Raw genomic sequence first — 12,675 nt, 5'->3', positions numbered from 1 at the left:
CCACCCAGAGAGCTTTGGCTCTTGGGCGGTATAGAATATAATAAATAAAATAATAATAAATTAAGGCTCAGGCAGGCAGATATGGGTGTAGCTGGCCCTCAAGATGTTTTAACCTACAACTCCCATCAGCCCTAGCCAGTACAGCCAATGCTGAGGGATAGTAGGTGCTGTAGGCCAAAACATCTGGAGGGCCTCAAATTGTCCACCCCTGGTATAGATAGTTGTTCAGATAGTCTGGTCCATAACCACAGCAGGTCATCCACAAAGCAAAAGCACAGCTAAGTAGTTTTAGACCACAGTGCAGAAATAATACAAGTACAAATCTGCATCGGGGTTACTACAGATCAGGAATTCTAACATCAAACCCTAAAAATGCACCAGGAGAGCTGCATGAATGCATGAGCCTAGGCAACCAATTAATATGACAATTTTACAGATTTTAATAAGTCCCTCACCCCTGCTTAAATAGAGTCCCACCAAATCCAAACCCTATTTGTCAGTGATCTGGCCATGTACAGAATTCTTCTGAACTCTTCTAGCCACAGATCACTTTCATCCTGGGCTGCTTTAGGGTATTTCCCCACCCCCTTTATTTTTTTTCTGTACTTCGTTTGTACGTCTGCAAACTGTAGTGTGTCCCCCCACCCCTGCAGATTCCTCCCCTCTTGTGCATGTGTGGTTCTGTTTTGGCTGTATCAGGATCCACACTCAGTGAATGGGTTTAATACTAGCGATGGTGCAGGATACCTTCATTGAAGCTGTCGGGAACATTGGCCACTAAGAGACAGAGAAACCACGCCCCGTTCTTCACATGGAGCAACGCTTCAGCCACGTCCACAATAGGCAACAGCGAAGGAAGCTCTGAATGGAAGGAGTTTCAAAACAGTAACAGCGACCAACCACAGCTCTAAGGAGCAATCAAGCTAATATGCTTATTTGGGGAAAATCCCCCATTCAGTGCCAGCTCCAGGTTTTGGAGGGCCCTTGAGCAAGACACCCTCCACGGCCTCCCGCCCAGTGAGTCCACTTTCTCTCTGCCAGCATCACCAGCTGTTCTTGCTCTTTATCCTCTTCCTCATCATTGCTACCACTTACTTGCTTGACAGGTGGAGAGCCAGTGAGCAAGCAGGCCAGGCCATGGCATCTCCTGCTCCTCCTTCTCACCACCACTGTTGTCTGGGCCAGAGCAAGACGCAGGAGAACAAACAGGTTGCAATGGTGAAGAGGAGGAGCAAGTCCTGGGGGCTCTCGTCAATGGGCCCCTGCTGGAGCATAGGAGCTGTCAGACATTTTTCTGTCTAAACATACATAAGATTGCACCCTGAATTACTATAAGACAGGTTCCTAAATCCACACAGATCCAACTGCCTACATTTAACAAGACTGGTTTTACTCTAAAGTAAAAACAAGACTTCATAGCAAATCTTGGGAACAGCAACAGGTCCTTAAGATTCACAGGAACCAAGCTGAATTTTGGACGCAGTGAGATTTGCCCGTGCTTAAGAACATAAGAAGAGCCTGCTGGATCAGACCAAGGGTCCATCCATCTAGATAAGAATTCTGTTCCCACAGTGGCCAACCAGCTGCCTGTGGGAAATCCACAAGCAGGACATGAGTGCAACAGCACCCTCCCACTCGTGTTCCCCAGCAATTGGTGTACACAGGCATACTTCCTCTGATACTGGAGGCAGCACACAGCCATCAGGATTAGTAGCCATTGCTAGACTTCTCCTCCAGGAATTTGTCTAACCCCCTTTTAAAGCCATCCAAATTGGTGGCCATCACTACATCCTGTGGTAGCGCGTTCCATAGTTTAACTCTGCACTGTGTGAAGAAGACCTTCCTTTTATCTGTCCTCAATCTCCCACCAATCAGCTTCATAGGGTGGCCCTGGGTTCTAATATTTTGAGAGAGGGAGAGACATGCCTCCCTATCCACATTCTCCACACCATGCATAATTTTGTAGACCTCCATCACGTCTCCCCTTACACTCCTTTTTTCCAAGCTAAACAATCGCAGCTGTTGTAACCTTCTCTCATAAGGGAGATGCTTCAGCCTCTGGATCATTTTAGTTGCCCTTTTCTGCACTTTTTCCATCTCTACAATATCTTTTTTTAGGTGTGGTGAGATCACACAACCCTGCTACAAGAACAGCTATTTCTTTGGACTTGGGGGGTGTGGGGGTGGCAAGGGGAAGGGAGCAACTTTGGAGAACACATACCTGCTTGCAGGATGCAGAGGACATCGGCAGCTTCATCCAAATAGACAGGGCTCTCAAACAGCTCGGGAGATTTGAAAAAAAACTCACCGTTGGAGTCCGCCACCTACAATGTGTAGTTGAGAGGGGCTTTTCAAAAACTGAATCAGCCTAACCAGCGCTAAAAAAAGGAGAAAGAAGCTCACACACATTCAGACAGCTTTCCACAGCCCTCAAGATGTGTTGGACTGCAACACCCATCACTGGCCATGCTGGCTGGGGAGGATGGAAGTTGCAGTCCAACACCATGTTGAGAAAGCCTGCATTAAGGTTCTTTTTTTTAAGGGGGGGGGGAGGAGGAAATGAGAATGAGAGAGAAAGAAAGATACTCACTTTGTTCATAATTGCCAGCAGTTCGCTAAGCACAAGACGGAGCCGTCGTGGGGAATCGCTGTGTTCAAACTCCAGCGTCAGACCATGTTGCAATTGCGACACCAAGATGCTCTCACTGGTACCTCCACCAATTTTATGCCTATGGAGAGGATGAAAGCAGATTGTAGGTGCACGTCCTGCCACCATACTACCTCGAGTCGCAGGCTAAGGGCGCAATCCTATCGGGATGACTGTACAACTCCACTGCCCTTCCCAACTAGGGTCACAAGCCAAAGTTTGTTCTTGGCATATGACTGGAGTCTCCGATGTGGCACCCGCAGACACCTCTCTTGGTTCCCTTCCTCTCCTGATTTTTATTTAAGATTTTTTTAAATTTAATTTTAAAAAATATTTTCCTGCTGCCTGGGATGATAGGAGCTGTAGTCAGAAGGTACCAGATTGGGAAAGGCTGATCTATAGTGAGTACAAACTGCATCTAGGCAGTATGGAAGATTTTGTAAGTTGAAGATTTTTTTTTCTTATTCAGGATTTTGAATGTTACCCCAAACTACTTCTGTTGACATGCACAGGCAAGGATTTTTTGCAGGGCTGGTATACATAAGCGAGTAATCGCTGTGACTGAACACTGATTACCTAAGCTGTTGCTCTTTGTTGGCATCCTGCTCCAAAGCGTGAAAGTCCACGGAGAGCAAGGCCACAATGGAATTGACAGCTTCTACTCCTGAAAGGAGGCGGAGAATCAGCTTTTTGTCCTGAGCCCAGCTCTGGCTCTGATCTGCTGGCGCGCACAAGGCCATCCGCACCAAGCAAGGCAGCAACAGCCGGAGCTCTGGGTCACTCAGGGCTGCTAAACGCACAACATCCACCTTCTGCATGGCTTCAAAAGCGTAAGGGCTGACAAACTGAAGGGCTGCGCTGTCTGCCATTTTGCAAGGCGCTCCGAAAACTGCAATAACGGAAGTGAAGAGGGCAGATGCTGGGTAGGTTCCGCGCAGGCAGGCAGGCAAAGATCCAAAATTCCAAGGAAGTGACTGTAGTGGTAAATGTGAAGCTAACCATAGGGATTAACGGCTTTGCCGCAGTATGAACTTTCATAGGAAGAAGCCTGACTAAACAAGCATAGAGAAAAGAGAAAGCAACAGGTACATATAAACATAGGCTACAATCCACTGTAGAATAAACCAACTTAAGAAGATAATAAGAATGTAATATACAAAAGTAATATAGGAATGCAGAATACATGAAATACATAATCTACATTGTCTAAGAAATTAATTCTTCAAGCCTTTGGAAGAGTCCTTCTGTAATAATAGTGACAAAGACGGCACACCCAGATCAGTTTGTTAAAGTGTAGTAACTAACCAAGCTGTTGAGCTATACCAGACACTTCCTCCCTGAAGAAGTGTTCTGCAGGACTCAGAAGCCTGCTCCATTACCCCAACACACCTGTTCACGGCACTATTCGTAGGGAGGGTTTTCCCCCTGCCAACTCAGTCTCAGTGCTACGAAACTGGCAATTTTAAACATTTAAGGAATTTCTCCCTCTTGTACACATAGATGTCTATTTCCTATTTCTTCCAAGCTGGAAACCTTTTTACACTTTGGGCCAAAGCAAGCCTTTATAAGCCATCTATTGGATCACCAAAACTACATATTACTACAGAAATTTGCCATGTGGACATTGCTGCCTTACTTCAATATAACATAGACCAACCCCTTCGTCCCCCAAACCTACTCTTAACTTAGCCTAAGAATGCATTCTCTACAATAATTGCAAACCCTTTTCCTGTTCGCCCCTGCCTCTGTTGCCTCTCATGTCATGTGTCTGTTTCTAGACTGTAAGCCCCTTGGGAGAGAGACCTCGCCTCCCATCCTTTGCAGAGCACCATGTGCATGGAAGGAGCCATATAAACAAATAAATGGAAAATAACTTTTTGCAGAATTTCTCCAATGGGTGTGCAAGGAGTTATCCCCCCTCCCACTAAGGGAGGCAGTGTAAGGAGAAGGCCAGAAAAGGAGGCAAAGACTGAGAACCAGTATGGTGTGGTGGTGAAGAGCGTCGGACTAGGAATGGCGACACCCGGGTTCAAATCCCCACCGAGCCATGAAGCCCACTGGGTGACCTTGGCCCAGTCACTCTCTCTCAGCCTGGCCTACCTCACAGGGCCGACGTGAGGATAACATGGGTTGAAGCAGGAGAACCTCATGCGCCTTGAGCTCTTCGGAGAAAAGGCAGGATATAAATGTAATCAATAAATCAGTAATAAAATTGAGGGAAGAAGGAAAAGCAAGAGGCAGAGCGGGGTGGAGAAGAGAAAGGGGCGATCACTCTTAAAGGAACCCAGGCGTCCGAGTTTTACTATCCCCCACTCATATATGGGGAAAGAACTCGATGGCCTTGTAGGCCCCTTCCAACCCTACTATTCTATGAAAGGGGAAGAAAAAAGAGCCCGGAGCCTCCCCAACCCCTACCTGTGAAAAATAAAAGACCCCCACAAGCCCACCCCACGCTAAAGACCGGAATTTCTCATCCACACATATGCACCCTTATGAGGCACTACTTCCGGGGAGGCGTCACTTCCGGCCACCCCACAGCCGGAAGAAGTCGGACAGAGGCAAACTTCCGCCGCGGAATGACGAGAAGCTCCGCCCCTGCATGGGCGGAAGTGGCTTCTTCACGCTCTCTCGGTCCTTTTCCGCCCGGACCTTGACGGCTTCCAAGACGGTGGCGAGCAGGAGCGTCTCCAAAGTCTGATGCTCTTTATCATTATTGTTTTTCGTCATTTTATTCATGCCCTTTATCATTTAGTTCATTTACAGCGCAAAGTACTATGCAGACCTACTCAGAAGCAAGCCCGATTGAATTCAGTGGAACTTGCCCCCTGCTAAGTGTATGTAGGATTGCAGCCTTATTTAACATATTCAGGATTTAATAGTGCAATCTGTATACACAACTTACCTGGGAGTCAATCCCATTGATCTTAATGGCACTTACTTCTGAGTTGACATAGGATTGTGCTGTTAGGCTGCAACCCGTATACACGCTTTCCTGGGAGTAAATCTCCTTGAACTCAGTGGGGCTGACTTCTGAGTAGACTTGTACAGGAATGCACTCCAATCTACTTGAAGCATTTATACAATTACAAGTTTTCCCAAAGCGAATCAAAAGGCACAACAAAAATCAGAAGCAGATAAAAGAGTAGTTTATTATCAGGAATTATAAGCCCTTTTGTTTGTTTATATTACAATTTAAACATATATATTGTGTACATAACGTCAGTGGTGTAGCTCTGTAAGTTTAGACCCTGGACTTCATTGTTCCGGGGGGGCGGGGGCGGTGTGCTTTAAATGGCCACGTGTTATTTGCAAAAAACACAGCTAACGTTTTTTTTCGCCCCCACTCACCCTGCCATGCTTTACAACTGCTTCTACATACCTGTTGCGTTAGAACAGCACCAGCTGAACTGTTTTGCCAACCCTGATAAAACTACTCTGTCCGTACAGTTTTGCATATTAAACTCACTGAAATCATAGCACCATCTCGACTCGAGGAACAAATGGGGCTTGCTTCTGCAGCCCTCATTTGGAAGTCCCCTAGTTGCTGCACTGGTCTAGTCCTAGCTGCACGACAGAAAATGGTAACAGAAGGGCACCAGCCCAGGATAATAAAGCATGCTTGGAAAAGAGCTGCTGTGTCTTTAATAACTCTGCAGGAGAGAGGATTTCAGTAGGTTCAATTTTGTCATTCAGCAGGACAAAAAAGCTGCTCAAGGTTTATTGTGGCAGGGGCATCTGTGAGCAATTCAACTTCCCATTTGGGAGAAGAGCTTTGCACCATACAGTGGTCAAACTCCAAGTGGCAATATACTGCAGGAGCAGAAAATCTCATGCTCAAAGGGTGGTGAGGGGTATAGGTGGGACAGAATCATAATCATTTTAGCCCCAGCCATTAAAATAACGTTCTGTATTCAGTGTATTTTGTAATGGCTGTGCAGATGTGATAGAAAACCCAGCGCTGGAACTGTGTATGTGCTCTTTTTAAAAACACACACATAAACACAGCTTAAAAAATAAAAACTGGATTCTATGCCAAGTGCAACAATGCAATTGCATATCATCTTATATTTGTGAACTTTCTGTGGCATCTGGGTGGATGCTGCCAGCAGGCAAAATACTGCTCTAGAATTAGAGCAGGTGTCTAGCGTATGGGTTAGACTCAGCCTTTCCCAGCCTGGTGTCCTCCAGATAATTTGGACTGCAACTCCCACCATTCCTGATCATTGTCCATGTGGGCTGGGGCTCATGGGAGTTGAACCCCAAAACTTCTGGAGAACACCAGATTCAGGACAGCTGGGTTAGAATGCCAGAGGATGACTGCTGCCTTGAAACTTACTGGGTGTCCTTGGATTAGTCACCCTCTCTCAGCCTAACCTACTTCATAGGGCTGTTGTGTGAAAATGAAATGGGAGGAGTTATGTACAGTGCTAACCTCCTTTGAGGATGAGGAACTAAGGAAAAAGATCAACAAGCAGAGACATTTGTAGATTTCAAGGCCTGTTGGATTGTTGTTGGGGTTTTTTTCCCCCAAAACAAAGAGACTCACAATGAAGGAAGGCTTCATGAATAATTTATTCCATTTGAATTTTTTTTAAAAAGTATAAACCTTTTTTTTTTCATTTCCTCGATCACAATTTGTACAACTCAGTGTTTATGGCATTCTGCAACAATAGTGTTTGTTCCTTATTTTTTTGTCTGTTTATCATGTTAAATAAAGCACACGAGAGAGAATTGGACCATCAAATGTTACTGCTGAATACGAACTTAAGAACTCTCCTCCCACTCTTAAAGTGACCCAGCTTTTTTATTTTTAAGAACATTTATGAAACTGACATGTCCAGTATTTATGCCACAACTTTGCTTTTAAACCCAAGTAAGCTTTTCCACCATGATTCTCAGCTCCAGTTTATTTGGAAAACCGACTACTATACATTAAAACTTTCCTGAAAGCGTGACCCTGAGGATTATTTTTTTCTCAAAAGCGAAATTGTACTCCTTCAAATTTCACTTTTTACTCCATTAGAAACAGGTGCAAACAAAGGTATTTTCTACATGTAATTCAAGGTCCTTGATTTTTGATTGAAATGATTTTCAAGGCATGACATTTTGTCATCTTGAGAAATCATGTCAAGGCAGCTAACAGCAGCATTTGCTTAACTGAGAAACCAAACTGACAGGAAGGAAAAACCAAGCCCAAAGCATTGTAACATGCATGGTTAAATATTAACAGAACTGTGCCAAGGAACTAGTGCACAGCAAGCCGCAGGACACAACAGCATTGAGCAAAGGATGAAATCTGAGCATGTTCAAATAATGCAACATACGATATTTCAATCAGATAAAAGATGCTTCATCAGCAAATTTTCCATAGCAATGCATGACTTTAAAAAAGTTAACAAAAGCAGGAAAATTCTAAAACCAAATAATGTAAAATCATACTTAAGTTAATTGTGCCACACTGACGGACATGCAAGATGAGAGGTTTAAGAAACTTAAATTTAGGAAGGATGTGTGTCCATTGCTGCAAACTGTGGAGACAAGTGATTTGAACCTCATCCTGGTTAAAGAGCTCCAGAAATGCTGCCACCAGATCTACCTTCTGATTATTGCTGTGCAGTAGGCAACCATCCCATGCACTGTTAAATCAGCGCTACAATTTCACAAAGTAGTCAACAAGGCCTAGAAGGCTTTCTTCACTGTGCAAGGGTGTCCACAGAATCTCAAGTTTGGGGGAGGTGGGGAGGATACCTATGACATCCTACTCTGAACAGCTTCCAGGCTAGAGAATGTGATTTGGCATTCTGCTGTTTAGTGTTTTGCAAATAAGAACCAGGGGTGAGACTGTAACAGAGCAACACAGACACTTCAACATCAGACTTTTCAAATGGCTTCACACATAGATTCCCACACAGTTTGAGCCCAGATGGGACAAACAGAAAAAGAAAGGAAGCAGCACAAAGTAGGGAAAAGCAAGAAGACAGGCCTTTCAGTAGGTTTTAGGAAACACCTGTTTGTTATGAATACTACAGCCCAACATGGATCAGGTAAATAACTCTTTTATATGCACAAGATGATGCTGTGTTGGGGTCTGTTTTTTTGCTGTTTTAACCAAGAATGCGCTGAGCATTTCCTTTCAATAAGCTGTTCCCAAAGTTGAGGTCCTTTCCCCTGCCATTTCCTTGAGTCCAGGCCAGCCTGTCAACAACCAACACTAACCCCGATACACTTCAGATGTCCTCATGGGAATGGGTTTACAGCATTTTACTCCCAAGTGCCAGTGTTCCCACCATCATGCAATGATCATTTAAAAAGCCGAGCGGCGGGGTGTCTGGTCAACCTGATCATACAAGGGGGACTTAACACAAACTCTGCTGTCTGAGCAGTAACACATTGAGAATCCTGGATTTTTATGTATTTATTTACTGCTCGTTTTCACTTATTTATTTACTGCTTGTTTTTGCACAAGATTTTGTTCTGGCAGATCCCAATAAGCCATTCTGTAGCAGGACAAAAGTCGGAAGAATCAGCCCAAGAGGGGATATGCAAACAGTTATGTCACACCAGAATGGACAACATTACAATTACCATCTGGCCAAAGTTAAGTCTTTTCAAATCCCATTGATTACAATGGGTGAATTTAAGCATGTGCCTTAGGCTCCCCTATTGAAATCCCAAGGGACTTTAAAGTCTTTAACTTTGGCTGGACATTTAAGCTTGGGAAAATGTCCCTACATTTAAGCTTGGGAAATAGTTCTCGTGCAACTGCTTTGGAAGGGTAAACAGAAACAGAGGCATCTGAAAAGCATCCACCGTTAACAGATACTTGAATCCCCAATGTGGGTGGTCATCACAACAGGACACACCCACGGGAATGCAATGCAATAAACAGCAGAAATGTAAAAAGTAACCCAGGATATTTTAGAATTGTATTTGGCTACGTTGTGCTTATTGAAAAACACATTAATTCCAGATTTAGGGGGCACATACCACCTAGAAAGCCTCACCCCATGTTAAAAAATAAGAAAAAAGATAGGATTATAACTGTACTTTTGACATTGTTTAGCATTCTTAGTCCATCAAAATGTGAATAACTCCCATCTTGTAACAATATCAAAATATGCTGTTTTCTGAATGGCCATCTGCAATCTTGGCCAAGTGTACATTCATTGCACACCAAGAGAATGCACAAGTACTATATTTAGACACAGAAAAGAGTGATACCTTCATGGTTAAATTCTCTGTACTTAACACGATTTCAGAAAGATGCTGAAATTCGGGCCTTGTGAATATTTGCAGGTTTTGTGACTTTGCAAAGAAACGAACTGGGTATTACTATGGGGATTCTGATCAATTGGGGCACAAAACCAAGCAAACGATGCTGCTATACAACCTCCACTCATTAATTATGACTTGCCCAGGGGCCCCAGAGAAAGAGGCTGTAAGCAATTTTTCCCAAGTCTGTGACCTGCGCTATTCACAAGGCTTCCCTCAACAAGGCTGAAAGAGTCTCATAATTACTCAACAAACCTTAAAAGGCTAAGCTCAGCCAAGTACCTGCAGCAAGCTGATGGTAGCAGGAGTAGCTTTTCTACATGGGTACCTGTCACTGCTTCTCTGATTGCTGATAGGAAAAGGCAAGGAAGCCTCTCAGAATAGACATGTCAGCAAGAATGAGGAAAGGAAGAACAGGGCTCGTTGAAAGAAGCAGCAGGGAACAGCTCACCGTTTTTCACATTTGCTCCCTTGGTATTTTACTATTCTGGAGCCTAGATGTTTATTTAAAAGGGAACAAGTTCATATATGGGTGAGCCTGGAACTTCCATTACAAAGTGCCAAACTTACAAGAGATTGAAACAACAGGCTGGGGGAGGGGTGAAGAAGCAAAATAATGTTTTTCTCTCATTAGTGGAATCAGATCTGAACCCCAGAATTGACTGAGAATCTATTTAAACCATATTCCAGTTAATATGCACACCAATCTTTAGAGGTCAAAATCAAGCAGGTTTTCCTTGCATCTATCGTCGTTTTTAGCACTTGTAAAATGGCTAGAGCTGGGTTAAAGTTTCAGCCTCAAAGAGAGGCATTTAGGGTAGCAGTAGGTGTTGCTTCACCATAACATTTGTAATTCACGCATTGAGAAATTCCATCTGGTCTTAGTGATTAACAGAAAAATACTTGAAGATGAAAGTGACACAGTTTATTGAGGGGAAGGGTGTGGTGTGGTGTGTTGTTGTTTTTTTAAAAGTGTCGCGATTTCATCGGGTGACACAGATTCTCTCTTGGCTAAAACGCACATATGGAGGAGCAGAGGTCCTTGCAGTAACCACCTCCTCCTTCCTTGAAAAATGGGAAGAGGCCTGAAAAAGCTAGTCTCGGCCCTCAACAAAAATACCAAAAAAAAAATTTAAAACAATTTATTATTATTATTATTCTTTTTAAAATTCTCACTACAAGTTAAACCACCTAACAATATCACTTTTTAATATATTGCCATTATGTTAACTCTGCAAAGGTGTGATATAAAATTGCTGTAAGACCCGGTACCTTTTTTTTTTCTTCAATTTTATATAAACACAGTGAACTTCGTTACTGTACACGTATAATCTGCAACTACAGCTTAGCTGTAAATCTCCCACACACAATGGCATGGACATTTATATCCCTCCCTCCCCCACCTCCTATATTCCCCATTAAACTGTACATCAAGACCAAATACAAATTTTACTGTCCCTGCCCCCAACCCCCCCTTACAAAAAAATAATACTCTAAAAGCAACCTACCGCAACTTTCAATTAAGACGATTACATATATATTTTTAGACCAATTGCTTTAAAGCAAGAAGGCAGTATAAACCTTCTAGGAAATTTTTTTTTATAAAAGAGGTTAAGAAATATAAGACAATTTATACATTTAAAAACTTACAATAAATAAGAGATGCAGGCATATTTTTTGAATACTAGGTACTATAATCCAATACAAGAACATTGCAGTGTTCCGAAAGCATTCGACAAATGGTTTTTTCTCCCTCATTTGTCTTCTTATTGTCTCCATGCTCTTTTCTTTTTAAAATATTCATTAAACATGGCTGGGGCCTATGGCTCATATACTCTTCACAAATACTGTGGCAGGGTGTGGGGAGGGGGGGGAAGGAGAATGGTTACTTTGCTACTAAGAAGATGCATTATAATACATTTTGACCGACCAATTCACCATCTTAATCAGTCTGGTATAGGCAATGCAACAACAAAAAAATTGGAGGGAGGGGGAACACCAGCAGGGTTATATGCCCCACACCCCACAAAAGTCAAAACCAAATTTTTATTGGAAATGATCCAGAGTGATACCTCTACCCCATCACAAAATGACTCGTACGGAGAAGAATTAACTTAGTCCTGCAGTGAAATCTCCCTTTCCCTTTTGTTGTTGTCGCTGTTGTGTTTTTCTTCTTCTTGCTCGGTTCAGATAAAGATCACAGCATATTCATGATAAAGTTATACAACTGATTCAGCACCACGAAGTGAACTGGGAGACACGACCGCCGGTCCTGAGTCGCAGGATCACAGGTTAGCCAGGAGAGTGCGTTGTACTGTTCCAACACAAACCTGCCACAAAAAGAAAAGAAAAACCACCACCCAGGAATTATTAGAGGAGGACTTTTCATTTTCAGAAGAGGTCATATGAAGCTCTTTGTTTAACACACACTTTTCTGTTAGTGGAGGAGCTTAGCAACAGGAAGGGCCAAAATACTTAACTTCCAGCTGCAAGTCACAGGCAAGCTTTGTATTCAAGGGGGAGTTTGGGAATCAGGCAGGAGAGAGACACTCGCTCAGCTCAGGTGGCGCCACTAAGACTCACTAAGCCAAATGGCCGAGCACCACTGGACGGCCACACCCCCTCCCTCCCTGGAAGAACACCATGGTAAGACTAGCCAGGCCCACCCACTGCCCAGCCGCAGGGAGTTTGCTTTCCCCTCCCCACCTCTACCGGGAAGAATCCTCAGCTCCAAGCACCAGTTGCCCTGGGACTGT

General features: G+C 43.6%; 2 protein-coding genes across 10 annotated transcripts in view; both read right to left on the bottom strand.

Moving 5' to 3' along the window:
- Window positions 1-5,173, bottom strand: part of INTS2 (integrator complex subunit 2) — a 39,026-nt gene extending 33,853 nt beyond the window's left edge. Inside the window, exons 1-6 of one of the 9 annotated variants that reach the window (XM_084823330.1) lie at window positions 5,136-5,159; window positions 4,748-4,809; window positions 3,224-3,536; window positions 2,591-2,729; window positions 2,222-2,324; window positions 748-861 (exon numbers count right to left, since the gene is read on the bottom strand). In XM_084823330.1, coding sequence (XP_084679456.1) covers window positions 748-861; window positions 2,222-2,324; window positions 2,591-2,729; window positions 3,224-3,516 — 649 coding nt within the window. In that variant the 5' untranslated portion in view covers window positions 3,517-3,536; window positions 4,748-4,809; window positions 5,136-5,159. The other 8 variants (XM_084823326.1, XM_084823329.1, XM_084823331.1 and 5 more) reach the window with 8 other exon arrangements.
- A 5,999-nt stretch (window positions 5,174-11,172) lies between these two features.
- Window positions 11,173-12,675, bottom strand: part of MED13 (mediator complex subunit 13) — a 110,062-nt gene continuing 108,559 nt past the window's right edge. Inside the window, exon 30 of the mRNA XM_084823319.1 lies at window positions 11,173-12,249. Coding sequence (XP_084679445.1) covers window positions 12,117-12,249 — 133 coding nt within the window. The 3' untranslated portion in view covers window positions 11,173-12,116. The remainder of the gene's footprint in view (window positions 12,250-12,675) is intronic.

Source organism: Heloderma suspectum, chromosome 16 (assembly GCF_057233095.1).
Source record: "Heloderma suspectum isolate Gila_16-S chromosome 16, 16-S_ref, whole genome shotgun sequence".
In the NCBI taxonomy this organism is placed as follows: Eukaryota; Metazoa; Chordata; class Lepidosauria; order Squamata; family Helodermatidae; genus Heloderma; species Heloderma suspectum.
The sequence above is the reverse complement of the archived record's forward strand: the minus strand, read 5'-3'. Positions and strand labels throughout refer to the sequence as shown.